This window comes from Montipora capricornis, chromosome 6 (assembly GCF_036669925.1).
Source record: "Montipora capricornis isolate CH-2021 chromosome 6, ASM3666992v2, whole genome shotgun sequence".
NCBI classification, from domain to species: domain Eukaryota; kingdom Metazoa; phylum Cnidaria; class Anthozoa; order Scleractinia; family Acroporidae; genus Montipora; species Montipora capricornis.
This window is the reverse complement of record NC_090888.1, coordinates 18,906,747-18,923,646: the sequence shown is the minus strand read 5'-3', so window position 1 is coordinate 18,923,646 and position 16,900 is coordinate 18,906,747. Positions and strand designations below refer to the sequence as shown.

At 37.5% G+C, this 16,900-nt stretch overlaps 1 protein-coding gene across 2 annotated transcripts in view; it reads right to left on the bottom strand.

Moving 5' to 3' along the window:
- The window catches only part of LOC138051710 (coatomer subunit beta'-like), a 35,959-nt gene extending 20,064 nt beyond the window's left edge, over positions 1-15,895 (bottom strand). For both annotated transcript variants that reach the window (XM_068897967.1, XM_068897968.1), the window contains exons 1-11: positions 15,783-15,895; positions 15,531-15,551; positions 9,433-9,586; positions 8,252-8,301; positions 7,784-7,828; positions 7,317-7,398; positions 5,082-5,230; positions 3,612-3,665; positions 2,700-2,792; positions 710-809; positions 177-319 (exon numbers count right to left, since the gene is read on the bottom strand). In XM_068897967.1, coding sequence (XP_068754068.1) covers positions 177-319; positions 710-809; positions 2,700-2,792; positions 3,612-3,665; positions 5,082-5,230; positions 7,317-7,398; positions 7,784-7,828; positions 8,252-8,301; positions 9,433-9,586; positions 15,531-15,551; positions 15,783-15,785 — 894 coding nt within the window. In that variant the 5' untranslated portion in view covers positions 15,786-15,895. The remainder of the gene's footprint in view (positions 1-176; positions 320-709; positions 810-2,699; positions 2,793-3,611; positions 3,666-5,081; positions 5,231-7,316; positions 7,399-7,783; positions 7,829-8,251; positions 8,302-9,432; positions 9,587-15,530; positions 15,552-15,782) is intronic.
- Positions 15,896-16,900: the final 1,005 nt, after the last annotated feature.

Genomic DNA, 16,900 nt, shown 5'->3' with positions numbered 1-16,900 from the left:
CTTGAAATCACTAATAATTGCCAATTTGATACATACATGTGCTACAAAATATACAACCATTCTTTAAAACACCATTAGCTTAACTAATGTGAGAGAAAGGAGATGCATTTGTAGCATTTGTTTCAACAAGTTGTACGTACAATTGAGGTGCAGAGTAAAATCAATGCACAACAAACCTTTATGAGGATGCTGCCTTCATCGTAACCAAGAGCTACATTATTGGATCCCTTTAGCATAGCCATACTCCATGCTCTCTCCAGACCGTAGTTTAGAGTACTTTCTAAGCGATAAGTGTTGGATTGCCAAATACGAACAGTACCTGCAGCATGCAAGAATTAATACACAACAATCATATTATTAGAAAACATTCAAAGGTCTGTCAGAGGGAAAAAAAATTGCATTAGGTAAAAGGAAACTTCTCAATTGGCTGAGTAAAAAAAAAACCACAATACTCTTTGTTTGTTCCCCAAAATTTGGCATTGCTGGATACCTTAGCCCTGATTTTGTCAGAACCTCGAAGATACGGGTATTACCCAAGGCTCAAGACTGAAAGCATGGTAAAGAACGGACATTGTAACACTTGCCATCCCCATCCAAGTCAGAGGAACACGAGATTAATGAAGATAAAAGATAAAAATAAAAGATAAAAGCTGATTCTTTTTCTTGCATAATGCCATACATTTACAGTACATGACTTGAAGTTACAAACCATCCTCTGATCCTGTTAAAATTATGGGCAGTTCTGGGTGAAATCCCACACAGGAAATATTCTGAGCATGTCCTTCAAGGGTCTGCACACAGGTCTTGTTCTACAACCCAACCAAAAACAGAGCAACTGGTGTAAAACAAAGAATTTAATGCATTTATCATTGTACTACTCTGGACTCTGAGTTGAGGTCAAACATACAGTGTACATGTATAAACAAACCAAAGCCATATATTTTAACAAAGATGAGTAGCATGATAACCGTACCCATTCCCGTAACATACCTAAAAATTGTGAAATTGTGTTCATTGGGGTGAAAATCACTTATTTTGGCTTATTTCACACCCAGACTTTCATATCTTTCTAATTGTTCGGAAAATATTAAAGTTTGGTCTGTTAAAACTGAATTTTTGATTTACCCATGACCCCTTGCAGGCGTGGTCTTTCATACAGATAGTCAATTTTGAGGCAAATAAAAAGTAAAAACAGAAAGCTTTCACTACATGGAGGATAGCATCCCCTCATTTAGTTCTATTGACACCCTAAACGCTGGCTTTCTGCTCCACTTTTTCGCTCCACTTTACAATTTGAGGTCAGAGCAGATGTCTCTCTCAATTTCTGAAAATTACCCAGGGCTGAAAAGACATTGTGGACTTCCCAATAATATCCATAGAGGAAAGGTTACCAAGCCTTGTGAAGCACATGGAAATCATGGCTTCTTTGCGAAGTAGGTTGTGATGTTTACTGGCACTCAAGACTTGCTTCAATATGGCCCACCATGTTAAAAAAAACGTAGCGACTCAGTCAAAGGCTAATATTTTCGGGACCCTGAAAGCTACGATGACAAAACTGTGGAAATAGCTAGGGGAACTTGTGAACATTCAGAAAATGCTTGGTTGGAACCCAGTTATGCCTTGGTTGGATCAGGAGCAACGTTGAAAGAAGTGGTCTCGAAAAATATTATTGCGTAAATGCGGAACAGAAAAAGCGTAGCGACTGTTTTGAGAAGTGATTTCTCCATTTGTAGTGGATCCCTCAAACTAATTTTTCTGTAAGTTAAAGCACAAGATATGAGCATTTAGTTGAGATGGTTTTGAACCCACAGATATCAATAATTGAAGACTTGTTTCAAAAATTCCAAAACACAGCGTTACAGTAAGGAAACTACAGAAATTTGAACCCTTTTAATGTGTTTTAATAAACTTGAACTGTTGAAATTTGGCTCATATGTAGTATTTACTGCGTGTTATCAATGGTTATTGTCCATTAATCCACATAAGTGTTCTCTCTTATGAAAAATTGTAATCAAGACTTTCAGTTTGAAAAATGTGTTAAGCGATACACTCAATTTATCCTTTTCCTTTGTTTTCTCAAAAAAAGAAAGTCGCTTACCCTTTTTACACCCTGTATGCTAATCAGCAAAAATATAGCTTTATTGAAGACGTTAAACTGAATAAATCAGGAAATGTTTCCGAGTTACAATTGGGTATGGTGATTGTGCTACACATCAAAGCTCTTGTGCCATAGACCAAAATAATCAGCCAACTGAATGTTGTACCCAATTCAAATCTCCCCAGGGTTAAGATTCTTTGTGTAAACTGTCTTTGCACCATAGTGCAGCATTCACATTTAACCCTTTCACTCCCAAGAGTGACACTTATAGATTTTACTCTGTCTAACGCCAGACGATGTTACTCGTCAATGGGGAACCCCACAGGAATGAAAGGGTTAACAACAGGGTTAACATGTCCCCATTAACCCTTTCACTCCCCATAGTGCCACTTATAGATTTTACTCTGCCTAATGCCAGACAATTTTACTCGTCAATGGGGAACCCCACAAGAGTGAAAGGGTTAAATGATATGGAAATACCAGGAACAAAATGTTATTCTATTCTCAAAGGGTTTGAATTGGGTACAACACTGAGTTACTGTAGCTGATTTGGTCTATTACTTTCGGGAAGACAAAAATTAATAATAACAATGGCACAAACCTGATAATCCCATATTTTCACAAGCCTGTCATCAGCACCAGAAATAAGGTAAGGCTTTTCTCCTCCGTGGAAATAGTCAATGCAGTTAACTCCCTGCAGAGTAATAAAATTAGTGAAGTGAAGAATATTACACATGTACATTAGGAGTAGGGTACATGTACTGAACATCACTGGTTTTGAATTCTACACAAGAGGCTTTGCAACCTGTTGTCCAACAGAAGGGTTTTAAGTTGCCTGTGCAGGTGGGGAACCAAGAACTGAAAAAGAAAGCAGCTTGGGGGTCTTTCTGTAGGTGGGCTTCACATTCGTAGACCAGGGCCTTTTAACCCATTGACCTCTGAGAGTGACACTCCATAGATTTTACTCTGTCTAACGCCAGACAGTTTCACTTGTCAATGTAGGGCATCCGAGGGCATTTGGGGCATGAATGGGTTAATCTGTACACAGATTACAGGGCTCAAAATTCACAAAAAAAACTTGTCACAATCTTGCAACAAGATACGAAAACTAAGTCGTGATTTTGCAAATTTTAGTCACAAATTTGTCGCACTGCACTGTGTTGTCAGCGGTGTAGGAAAACAAAACATGAGCCCACAATACTTGTGTTTAAAGAAACTGATGTTAAATGGCAAATGACATTGACATAATGGAGTTGTGCACAGAATGACATTACGCTATCTTCAGATTGAAAGAAAACTCACAGCGAGGAACTGCTACATGTAACTGTCAGTTTTGAAAGAGCGAAGGTTAAAACAAGGCGCAAATTTGCAGACATTTTAGTCGCAAAGGGAAAAAATTCAGGTGCAAATGCGACTGTATTAGTCAGAATTTCAAGCCCTGGATTAATAATTAATATTAAGATACTTCTTTACAATGGATTCTAGAACAGAAAAGAATCTGGTTTCATATTACCTTTTCATGTACATCTATTGTGAAGTTTGTTGTATTGGTACGATGTTGCCAAACCTGGGATATTACAAACCGTGAACCAATAATATTATACAATGTCCATGTACTGTATACATCAGAGATGTATCCAGAGTGCGTCATTGCGTCCTGGGACGCACTCGTTTTCCTTTTAGACGCATAGAATATCGAACAAAGGGTCCAGTTGGACGCAGAAAAAAATCGAATGTTTATGCAAATTACGAACGCCAGGAAAAACAGCGGCGTATTTCACAAGGAAATTGAACATTCCCACTTCTCACATCGGAGAAATGATCGAGTTCCTTAAATTTCAAGGTAAGCTGTTATTTTCGGATTTTTGAAGTCGAATAATTTCATTTTGTCAACCATTATGTCCAGCTTCAGAAGTTCAGTTTTGAATTCGCACGTGTTGAGTGACATGATCTGAGTTGTTTTTAGGTGAGACAATCGGCGACACTTTCGATCTGACGCCAGTGATAATAAAACATTTCAGTCGAAGTTCAGTTTGTTGCATGCTTTCCAAGTGAATTTCAAGCATTAGTTCGCTTATCGTGAGCGAAATGACAGAGAATCCAAAGGCAAAGTATGTTAAATTTTTGTTTTGTGCGACCCTGTTGATATTAATTCCGGGCGCGCACGTGTCATCGTCTCGGTTCTTGTTTTGCACGTAACTTGTCTGTTTTGCAAATTATGCAACTTTTCTTCGGAGTTAAAATTAACGTGCTAAACATGAAACTTGAATGTATTCAATCGCTTGGTTATTAACATTGGCCATGGCGAAGTCAAGGCCGCACGGGCCGACGATGAACTGCTTATCGATCGCTTACATTTGTTTACTCTTTTGTTCCTAAATTACACCTCAAGTGTAGTTAAAATAAATGATGCTCTTTTACGGAAAATTGAGATTCAGTTCTGTTTTTTTTCGCTGTGGAGATCTAGATCATTTATCAACTGGAGCCAACAGTTCCTACAGCTTACGGATTCGATTCCTCGAGACGTTTTCAATGTGATCGATGGAGCTATCGATGAATCAACAGGCACAACAGTTTAAAAGAAATTAATCATTTTAAGTACATATTCGTTGGGAGGGATAAGACTTTATTTTTTTGCAATTAGAAATCTGAAAGGGTACTGCAGCAGCAATTAAGAGGCAATAGATTGCATATTAATTCTTGAATATTAATTAGCTGGACCCCCAAAATTTTGCAATGGACCCCCAGATTTTTCAAAAAGGGGTCCAGAGGACCCTTAAATTTGAAAACCTGGATACATCTCTGATACATGTACATACAGAGTCAACAAATTAAGAAACATTTCAGCAATGGAAACAAGTAATTAAAATCAATCAAATATTCAAAAAAGAGGATCTGCTGCAAAGGTGCATTGTATTTTGTCAGCACACAACATACTGCTATAATTACTGCCCGACTTCCACAAGTCAAAGTTACAGGTTACCTTGATAGTCCTATCAAGAGAAGCACTGGCAAACTGATTGTTATCCTTGGGATTGATAACAATCTGCATAACATAATGCGTGTGACCTTCAAACACTTGACTGCATTGCCATTTCTTGTCCCAGTCCCATAGTTTGATCAGCATGTCATCTGATTTCAACAAAAGAAAACCTCATGAACTTAACTGCTCCAAATGTAAACAAGTTTGTGGGACCCTTCAAAAATACTTTTACATGTAACTACCCACGATCTTAGAGCTGTACGACAATTTAACTGGTTCGGCAAATGAGGATACATGTAATAATTATTAAACAGTACCAGTAAAAGGTAAGTTTTTCTTTTGGATGCATAGAATATAGAAAATGAAGTCCAGTTGGACACAGGAAAAAATTGACTGTGCATGAAAAATAATTACAAAAGCCAGGAAAAACTTGCGAACGGCATATTTCACAAGGAAATTGAACATTCCCATTCTCACTACGGAGCAATCATCGAGTTCATTAAATTTCAAGGTAAGCTGTCATTTTCGCATCTTTGTAGTCGAATGATTTCATTTTGTCAACAATGATGGCCAGCATGAGGAGTTAGTTCTTGTGACTTAATTCCCACTTGTTGCGTGACATGATCTGAGCTGTTTTTGGGTGAGACAATCGGATACACTTTCGATCTGCCAATGATACATAGTTAAACATTTCAGTCAATGTTCAATTTGTTGCATGCTTTCCAAGCAAATTTCAAGTATTGGTCTGTTTATCGTGAGCGAAATGACAGAGAATTCAACAGTCAAGTACTGTATGTTAAATTTTTGTTTGGTGCGACCCTGTTCATTCCGGGCGTCCACGTGTCATTGCATCGGTTCTTGTTTTGCACGGAACTTGTCTGTTTTGCAAATTATACAGCTTTTTCGGAGTTTGTGTTAAAAACATGTTTAACAAGAAAACTTGAATGTATTCAATCCCTTGATTATTAACATTGGCCATGGCCAAGTTACAGGCCGACGATGAACTGTGTATCGATCGCTTATCTGTGTTTACTCTTTTGTTCCTACATAATTCAGGCCTTCTGATATTATGCGATGGTGCAATTTCGCACAATCAACCTCAAATCGCATCCGATGGCACAATTCACAAAAAATCGCATAATTCACAAAAGAACACAAAATTCATAAAATAAAACAAATCCACAAGTTTCTTAGGAGTTCCTAAATAAATACCCCATTTTAAAGATGATTTTCCTTGGAAAACGCCTAAAAAGCCTTTGTTTCCTTCAATTTCGTAAATAATTGAAGTTCAAAGCATTATTTTGCATGTGGGGGGCCTGGTACGAGTCGTTGCCAATTGGTGTAACACAAACACGCCCTTTGTCTAGTGTTCAGAAATATAATACTGCACAAAAAAACAAAGTGTAAGAAGCTACACTGTAGTCATAGCATACAGGAATATTAATAATTATTGATCATTTATAACTGTTGACCCGGATCTGCTGAAAAATTCAAGTTTGTGGGGTCCTTCAATCAATACCTTTCACTCCCCACGATCTACAGTTGTAGGACAAAACTAGTTGGGAAAATGAGGACATTATTATAACTACATAAGTAACCTATATGAGATACATTGTACATATCATTAACCTTTTTCAAATCTCCCTTTTGCCCCATTAAATGGTTGTTTTTGTTGCACAAATCAAGGGAATGCCAAGACAGCATGTCTGCGCTTTTTCGACATTCTCAGTATTCAATTGCACAAAAAAGGTCCACCACCGTACACTACTGATTGAGAATTCAAAACTATGTATGGGGTTAGCCTGATGTATTACACACATACTTGTACATGTATTATTTTCTATATACAAGTATTTATAAGCAAAAAAAGTGCCTTATGAGTAATCCCAGTTGTAGAGTACAGTGCTACATGTACAAATGTACATGTATTCAGTAGTAATACCTCTTACCAACAATGTACAAAAAAAAAAAAAAAAAAAAAAAAAAAAAAAAAAAAAAAAAAAAAAAAAGTGAGGCTTCAAAAAAAAAAAAAAAAAAAAACAAACCCAAAAAAAAAAAAAGAGCAAATGTAACATGTAAAAAACAGTGAAACCTGAAAAAACAATCAACATGTAATTCCAGTTGCAGTACACCACTTCATTATACCAATTACATGTATCAGCAGTATACAGTACATGTACCATGTATCCAGTATGTAAAGTTGTATAAGTACTAGTATAAGAGCAAGTAACTCACCACTGCTGGTAAGAATGTATGGCTGTGTTGGATGAACAGCTATTGACCGCAAGTAATCTGAATGAGCTTCAAAACCATACACCTATCAAAAAAAACTACAACAAGTTAGACCATTACCTGATGAAGTACAACAGTTTCCACAATGGTAAAATTTAAAATCCTATAGTGCAGAAACCAGAGATAGATACTTTGTAAAGTAGCAAAACAACTCACAGAAATCATGTATGTTCAACCGTAACTAATACTAAGTACAAGGAATTCAGCTGACTAAGGACGCTTTCCATACAACAGAACTGACTGGCCAGACTTGGCAATTGGAAGGACGAACTCCACAGCGCCTTCAAAACACATTTCGAGGATGATATGTACTCCCCCAAAGAATGGGATTATCAGTCAATTCTTACAAACAAAAATCTTAATGAAAAGGCAATAAAACAGCTGTGCTTTGTGAGCATGTGTACATGTACCTTCTCCAATGTGTTATAGTTAAACACTCTGAGCATCATATCGTCCTAAAAACACAATGGAAATAAATCCTTAAAACTCGTGTAAAATTAAATTTCGGTTCTACACAATACAAAAATGTGAGATAATCCATTTTCAAAAATTAAGCTAGAGCGTGTGTGCATTATTAAGTAAAATAAATCAATGAGTTGAAATGAGCTGTAACATGCATTTTGCAAGCTCTACAGATGCATACACTGTATGTTTGCATAATATACAGTATGAATGAATGGACTGCTCTTGAAGTTGACTTGACTTGCATTAAAATGCGTGACTTGCATTAAAATACACCACCTTTATTCTTCCCATCTTGCACACTTGCACATGTACAGTATGTGAAAAGACCAAAAAATAGCATTCTAGACCTGCAACCGTACTTAAGACAACCAAAAGGGATAAGTACTGTACATGTACATGTAAACTGTACTTACAGATCCTGTAACCACCCAGTTCTTTCTTGGAACAAACTTAGATGTGCGCACTAGAAAATGTCCATACAGAAACTGTTAATTACAATCATGTACACTTGTACAGTAATTACACATTTTTACCAAGCTTACATATTTGAGGCAAAAACAATCTGCCCATTCAGAGACTGGTAATAATTAACAATAATCATATACTGTAGAGTTCTGATAGTAGGGACTCTCGTTACTTTTTGGATTAGCAGCCTTTGGGGTTGGCTACATGTACTTTCAGGGGGGGGTGGGGTCGTTACTTTTGGAGGGTCACTACTTTCGGGGAACACAAATCATTTACAAATAGAACTGGCGTGAGATTTTTTTCCAAAATAAAAAATGAACAACATAACTGAACATGAAAACTGATACCCTGTCTCCTACCAGGCCCTCCATTCAGTTTGAGATTTAATTTATGGCCTCTTTCCCGAGCTCAACTGACAGGAAATACATTTAGTCCTACATGTACAGTATATCCATAAACTTTTTGTAGGCGATGCATGACACTTTAAAATGAATAAACAAGTAGAGTGATATAAAATTAATATCAAAATGTGTCAGTAGATTTTTAAAAAATCACAGACATTTCGGGTGCAGAACCCTTCTTCAGTGTGAAGAAAACCGTTTCATGTATTACATTACATTACATATTTAATTGACCGCTCCCCATAGGGGCTTTTCAGGGCAAATGAAACACAATCAACGAAACAACAGAACACAACAACTACAACTGTTAAGAATCCTAACTGACCGGAGGCAAACCAGTTGGCTATTTACAAGTGCAGCTGGGAAGTTGAACAAGGGACAACCAGGAACAAATTCAACGAGTGGTCAGAGCGGGCCTTGAACCTGGGATCTCCGGATCTCAAGGCAAGCGCCCTAACCACTGGGCCACACTGCCTTGCACATGTACTTTACTTTGCATTGTACATGTACTTTTTACCTTCATGCACCAAAAGGCAATTGGACAAATATACTGGTATTTTTGCTTGTGCATGCATGAGCAGAATTCACTTGCCTGGACCAAATTGAAAGTGATTATTCAAAGCTGTGTACATGTACACCTGTAAATGGCACTATGGCCAACCAACATCATCCAAAAAGATAGAACTCCACATGCAAAATTGACAACACAACATCATTTTTAACTTTACCTGGCAAATCTGTGACTTCAAAGGTCTTGACCAGAGTCTGAGACTCATAGTTCCATACATGAACATTACCATTATACAAACTGGCCAGCATCCATGGTTCAGTTGGATGCACATCCACACATTTCACACGATCCGAACGTGCTGAAAGCTTGCGCTGTTAAGAGGAGGTAGGTAGTGATACGTGAGTATTGACGGAATGCAAAAATGGCCGCCAACAAATTATTCTTTTGTCTTTGTGTTAATTATCCCAACTAGCCTCGTTTTACAGCCCAAATTCTTTCAATTTTACGCGTGTGAATGAGGCTAGTTAGGCTAATTAACAGAAAGACAAAAGTATAATTTGTTGGCGGCCATTTTTTGCATTCCGTCAATTATAAGTACATTTTTAAAAAATGTATATTACAGGACAGGCCACGAGTATGTCAGCATTACGCACGTGTTTCCTGGCGAAAAGACACCATATATATTAGGCCATTTCAGGAAAATACCATAATACTCTTTGTTTGTCCCGGCCCCCAAATTTTGCATAAGCATTGTTTTTGTTTTCTCTTGGGACCGTTGTAAGTCCCAAGAGAAACTGGAAACAATGCTTATGCAACGTTTGGGGGGACAACCAAAAAGTATTATGGTATTTTCCAAAGTGGCCTATTGCACTCAATTTACATCATTTAATATCTTGTAATCAAGCGACAAAAATTTGTGAAAAAACGTTGACAGCAACAACACGACAGCGATATGACACAAAGTTATTTGTGATAAACAATAATTATTATTCTTTGTGCTTGTAGTGAAGGTCATGAAATCTGACTGCCGCTTATGAGAATAAGATCAAAAAGATTGAATTCACAAACAGTTTCCATTGTGCTTTATCTACATTTTGCAGTTTCTGATTATTGCGATAGTTTTCATGACAATTATCGACTTCCAGCTGTATCAAACTAAATGTAGACGTTGATTTATTCATCAAAAAAGTTACGGCTTTAAACCTTTGGGTTTTATTTTCTGTGGGTCCAGTTTGCGGCTGAAAAGACAATATCTGAACACTCTGTTTCTTGTCAACTTTATTTAGGTCAAAACAAAGCGTTTCCAAACAGATTGGTCAACCTACGGAAATTTGCAATTTTTCGATTACCGAAATTCGTAGTGTAATCCGTTTTCTAATTTTGTGTTCGATTGGAAATTGGAAAGATCCAAATTTTAAGATAAATCAGTATATCTCAATCAAACACACTCTTAATTTGTGTACTTTTGTGAAGGAAAAATATGCGCAGTTTGTGTGTATGAATAACAAAAGATGCCTTGCTTATCAGAATTACATTCAATTTGCGTGTAATTGAGGTGCATGTAAAGCTTTTGTAAATAATTATTTACGCTTGTGTTTTGTGCGTGTATTTCACGTGTATTTAAGAAAGGAACTTTATTTAAGTGTCTAGTTGTTCTAGCGCTGGAGCACTAATTGGGGACACTGTAATATTTTTCGCATTTTACGAGCGTGTACATCTAAGTGCTGCTATTTCTGCAGCCTGTACTAAATGATCACTGTCAACGTGGAAGCAGAGCCTCTTTTAATTTCACCAACAAAAAGATAACCAAGGCTCTATTACCAACCAGTACTGTTTAACTGTTACAGCTTACGTAGTCTCCATCAGACTTGGTACCTTTTTCCCCAGTCTGAACAAACCAGTGTGCCTTGGAAAAACCATTTTACGCCACTTCCTCTGGAGTTACATGTAGCGCTCAGAAATATTTAAGCAAAGCACTTGGCCTAACCAATTTTCCCTGTTTCAGTAGCCCTTAGACTTAGAGCACAACATAGAGGAACCCAAAGGTGAACATTGTGGTCAGCAAAAAATTTAAGCAGTAGTTTCACTGAGATTTTGTACAGGAAATCATAACAGTTTAGCTGCCACATTTTATCATATTTAGCAAAAGAAAGAAAGAAAGCAGAGGTGATTAAAAAAAGAACAGGAAAACTTGTGTTCACAACTAGCCATTTTCCCTGGTCCCCAGCCCTTTATGAAACCCTTATACAAAAAAAATTATAACCACACTTCGGGCATACCTAAGAACTGGAAATTCTACACATTGTTTAATGCCAGTGTCTGAGCACCTGGCAATGGTACAACCAGTACCTTATGAACTACCCCAGCACAACAAAAAAGTGACCTTCATATTTTGATTACAAGAATGACATAATGATTTATCCACACACCTTAAGTAATAAACCCCTTCTTGTGGCAGAGGCTTAAAACCCTTGCAACAAGAAACAAGGATTTACAATCTTTTGACATGGCAACTTTGAAATTAAAAATCCTTTTAGGACTTAATCCTTTTAGGCTAAAAGGATTAAGAGGATGATTAAAAGGATTAAGATGATTAAGACTAAAAGGATTATTAATTTATCCTTAATCCTTTTAGGCTAAAAATCCTTTTAGGCTCAAAGCTAGGATTGAATATAAGATTATACTTCTGACTTATAAGTCACTGAAGGGACTCGCTCCACATTACTTAAGATCGCTACTGTCATCCTACGCACCTAAAAGAATGTTGAGATCGTCGGCAAAAAACAATTTACAGACGCCTATTGCTAGAACCAAAGCATATGGTGAAAGATCATTCTCAGTTGCTGCGCCAAAATTGTGGAACAATCTCCCAGATACCATCAAAAACATTGATTCCTTAAAGATAGTTTTATAAAAAACCTGAAAACGTTCCTATTCAGGCAGCATTTAAGCTAAGAGTATTACTGACACTTTTAATGTATTTAAATTATTCTTTAATTGACAGTTATATTATATATTATATATTTTTTGTATGAGACCTAGTAGTAATTATGCATTTTTAAGAAAATAATAAATTATTATTATTATTACTTTTAAAATCTTGCAAGTGAGGTTCACATCACTACACCAAAGGACTATCACTTAAAGTGTTAAGAAGCAAAAATAATTTTTACAGTGGTTTCAATAAGTACTGGCACGCGACAAAAAGCTTCAGCTACCTCACTCAGAGAAGTTGGTTGCTTTTCCCCCTAAATTACAGAAAAATTACAGACAGATGCTTTCAAACCTACTATTAAGACATCATTTTGAATGACAACATGAGGTCGTAATCATCTAAACTGGGCTTCTGATAGGATGCGGAAATATTTGGCCAAATTTTTGGCATAATTTTACACCAGATTATGCAGAAATTTAAGCAAGTTATAAAACTACTAAATGAAGGGGGTAGTTTCTAAAGAAACTGTGGTGCTGCGTCGGTGGGGAAGTACAGTGTAGTAAGAGCAGGGCTCGAAATTAATTTTTTTGCCCAGGTGCCAGCTGGCGACTAATGGGAAAAATTTGGTCGCCAGATCACAAACTTTGGTCGCCAACTTACTTAATATATGACTTACGTAAGAACATGATTTTAAATGTTACTTTGCATGCAAGGAAAGTCGTAATTATAAAACACCCAGGAAAAAAAAAACAGCACGAGAAAGACCTCTAAAGCCACTGTTGTTTTCGGCTTTTGTCTGTCGTTTGGTGATGGTGTTCTTTACGGTTATTTTAAATGGACCGAAGTACAGAACATTTTAAGGCCGTGTTTTCCGTAGCAAGGCAAACATGGGTCCTTTAACCTCTTCAAAACGTAGTTATTTATTCTCCTACGGCTTGCGTGGCAAGCAACTTACCTTTATTGCGAGTAAACACAATACTATTGCGGCTCCGCGGTTTCAGTAGCCTCTAGAATCAGAGGAACTTGGTTTCTTAAAGTATTTTCTACCAATATTTGTCTCCACCTATTTTACACCTTGTGTAGTCAATTTTGCAGGTGTCCGCTTTCTAACAGAGGGGACAAGTTCCCCAACCTACTTTCCGTTAAGGATACAGGTTGCTTTTCGAATTCTTGTCATGACAAATTCTTGTCATGCTTTATTACTCTCTTATCTATCCTTTCCTCACTCACTCAATATCAAGCTAGTTCCGAGGAGGTCCTTCGGTAATTTGGCTAAATCTCCGTCTCTAGCATTCACAACTGACCATGGATTTAAATTTTCAATTAACCTTCTGGCTGAATCTTTGTCGTCCGGCCGCAAAAAACTCACGTAACAGACAAGAAGCACATGGTGTTTAAGTGCGACCACGCGGTTATCGAAGTAGCGAAGTACATTTTGTGCTCTTGATTTATAGTGTGTGAAACCGATTTTCTTGTAGTATTGAGACGTAAGTTTTTCGTGGGAAAGGGAAGGTGAGTCGTGTTCTCGCTACCAATTCCGAATGATTTCATCATAAAAAGATTCAAATACAGTAACTAAAATAAATAGAGCGAGAAAAAAGTATTTTGTTTCTTGTCATGAATTTTGTTCCAATTTGGAGATAAGGAGCAAAATTGTCATCTGTTTGGACCACGATCCATTCCCTCAATCATTGACCATTTTCAGTGGTTTTTTTACACATGCATGTATGTATTGCGGGATCCTATTTACAAATTTGCGACATATTTGCAGCTATGACTTGCACCTTAAATTTTATATATCTTCTAGCATCCTGTCAGATGCCATGCCTAAAAGTGATTATAAATTTGGCTATTTAAATGTGGCATGCATTCTTTTGAAAAATGGTATGCCCCCATGTAGACCCTGAGAGAAAGGAGCCATTGAGGCCCGTTCTTGATACAGTTAGTTACACTCCTGTCACTAGTGCAAGGCTGAAAGAATCCAACATAAAAATAATGGATTGTATTGGTGTGATGTGTAGTGGCCATGGAATTGTAATCATGGGGTAAGAGAGCGAATACCTTTGCTCCTTGATAGTTATATCAAATGAACTTTTAGATTTTGCCAATGCAGTGAAAGTTATACCTTAATCTGCTGTTTCCATGGCCGCACGGGTTAATGTTATAACTCAAACAATAAGATGAAATGAATGTACATGCATACTTGAAGTGTGGGTTATAGACGAAAGAGAGAAGTGATCGTCCTCGCACTTAGGAAGACAATTTCAGAAAAGTTATAATACATTGTAACAGTTGCTTTTGAGACACCTGAAAAACTCTGGTGGCTCCACGCAGACTCAAACCTACGACCTCTGCGATGCTGGTGCAATGCCACCTGAATTTTTTGGGTATCTAAAAAACCGGCAATTTATTGCTTAAATTGTCCAGCTAAGTCCGAGGATCACTTCTCTCATTCGTCCACTCAAAAAAAGCGACCAACTTCAAATTTTATTGAAACCTGAATATATTCTGAATTTACTCACAAACTAAAACACATACCTGCCCACCCCAAGAGTACAAAAGTCTGGAGACATCTAAAAATCTTTGCATTGTAAGAATGTAATTTTCGACAATATCTGAATACTTCCCGAAAATCACCCGAAGCCCTTCCAAATGTTCTCGACGTTTCTCGGTTAGAACAGCAATTGCTATTGTTCCCATAACCGAGCCAACTTTCTACCACATATTGTGCAATTTGATCGGCTGATTTCTGACCAATTATTATGGTACTTGTTAAATATAGCCTACATCAATTCATGATTTTTCCGTTTTACGTTTTCCGAACTAGAACAGCTCAAATGAGAGCACTAGAATCCAGTTCTTGCTTTATTTCCTTTTTGACATCTCGGAAGATAACGAAATTAATGTACAAATGTTGAAAAAGGCCACCGTAGGTATTTCCCAGGAGATTTGGTGCTCTAACCGGGATACCGGGAGATTTGATGAAAAACTTGGAGACTCCCGGGAAAACCGGGAGAGTTGGCAGGTATGAAAACACGTCTCTCCTATTCCTTGCAGCTTTTAACCTGGCTAATGTACACAGTTTTACTTGTCAATGTGATGACCTCTTACTACTTATCAGCCTAATCAGGCGTTCCCTGACTGGGTTTAAAGCTTACATGTACCTATAATTACTTAATACAAGTAATGATTGCACCGGTATTAAAAAATCGATGCCTTGCATAGGTTTACAAGAAGACAGCTTCCCCAAAAATGCTCCGGAAGTAAACGAATTGAAGTAACTTCACATAATTTATACAACAGCTACTTTTCAAGAGATAGCAGAGAAGTACACGTTCGCATGAGTACAAGTAAGTATGCAATACGAAAATTTTACCCACCTTCACATCTAACCTCAACGGCTGATAATTACATGAAAATAGAAGTAAAAAAAGAAAAGTTAGTTTTGAACCGTGAATACGAACCAGAAACACTGAAGGACATTGTTAAGCTTCGAACGATTGAGATAACCGGTTAAACTTCTTGCACAGAGCCGAGCCCCCAAAAGGAATTTAATTTCGTTGCAACAACATTGAAAGTACAAAGATAGTGTAACACATAACATACGGACGGATAGACATACAACAATTTACCATTTTTCCGACGAAAATAAGTTCAAATTGCTGAAACAGAATAAGACCTTCTGGTCAAAATGGCCGACGTGGCACAGAACACTAGCCTCGTTCACATGCCGTGGAGCAATACCGCTGGTCAACTTATGCGTAGCGTGCGCGCCGTCAATCCAACTGTGCAGAGAGTGACAGAGAGTGTGCAGTTAGCGTCATTCATCAGCTCTTTGTGACGTCATTTTTATAGATTGCTCTTTGACTTTGGACCGACAGTGGAGCTTACGTTAATACTTTGGAGCCTACTTTGGGTATTTCTTTTTTTGCTAAGAAAGTGGCAAGCCAAAAAGCTACTTAAATTAGAGGTAACTGACGAAGTAACTATACTGGATGTCTTTTTCTTTTTGTTCGATGTCGGGGCCTAAAAAAATGAACCCGTAAGACTAAGTTACCATGTTTTGTTCTAGGTCTAGATTTAATTGTCCATAATAGAAAATAAACGCAATGTTCGATCTCATTTCCTAAACAACGTGACCCTGAGTAATGTTTTAACGTCACAGGCCGCATACCGTTGAATGTTGCAAATACTTTGAACGGGCCTACTGTGAATGTTCCACATCCCTCCCCGCCCACAGGAATGCTTTAAGGTATGACAAGTAAAAAATATAAGAGGGAATTATGCTGTTTTCTTCAAAACATCGGTGGTCTGACTTGATGTCTATTTCGAAAAGCAAGAATGTTGAACATTTCCTCAGCGGAAGACAAAAATATTGAGCAGTGGTTACGTTGTAATTGTGGAAAAAATCCACCGGTCAAAGAAGACTTCTTTCTTGAATTGAAAACGATTTTCAATGCAAAATATGTTTGCTGTGACTATGAAACAACAAGCATTTCTGTCTGTTTGCGTATTAAAGGAAGCCCGAAAAAATCCAGGCTTGAAAGAGACTTGAACACACGACTGAGCGTTTTGCGCACAAAGTTTGCGTGAAAGGTGTCCATCTCAGATCTATAGGTTGCCTTCCATTGCTGTATGTCGTCTTCATGAAGGGTGGAAGTTTGGAAGTTACAATCAGTTGTTTTCTTACTGACTTCTAATAATTGCCCCCTCCTCCCCCCCCCCCCCCAGAACAATGCTGCTAACAGTG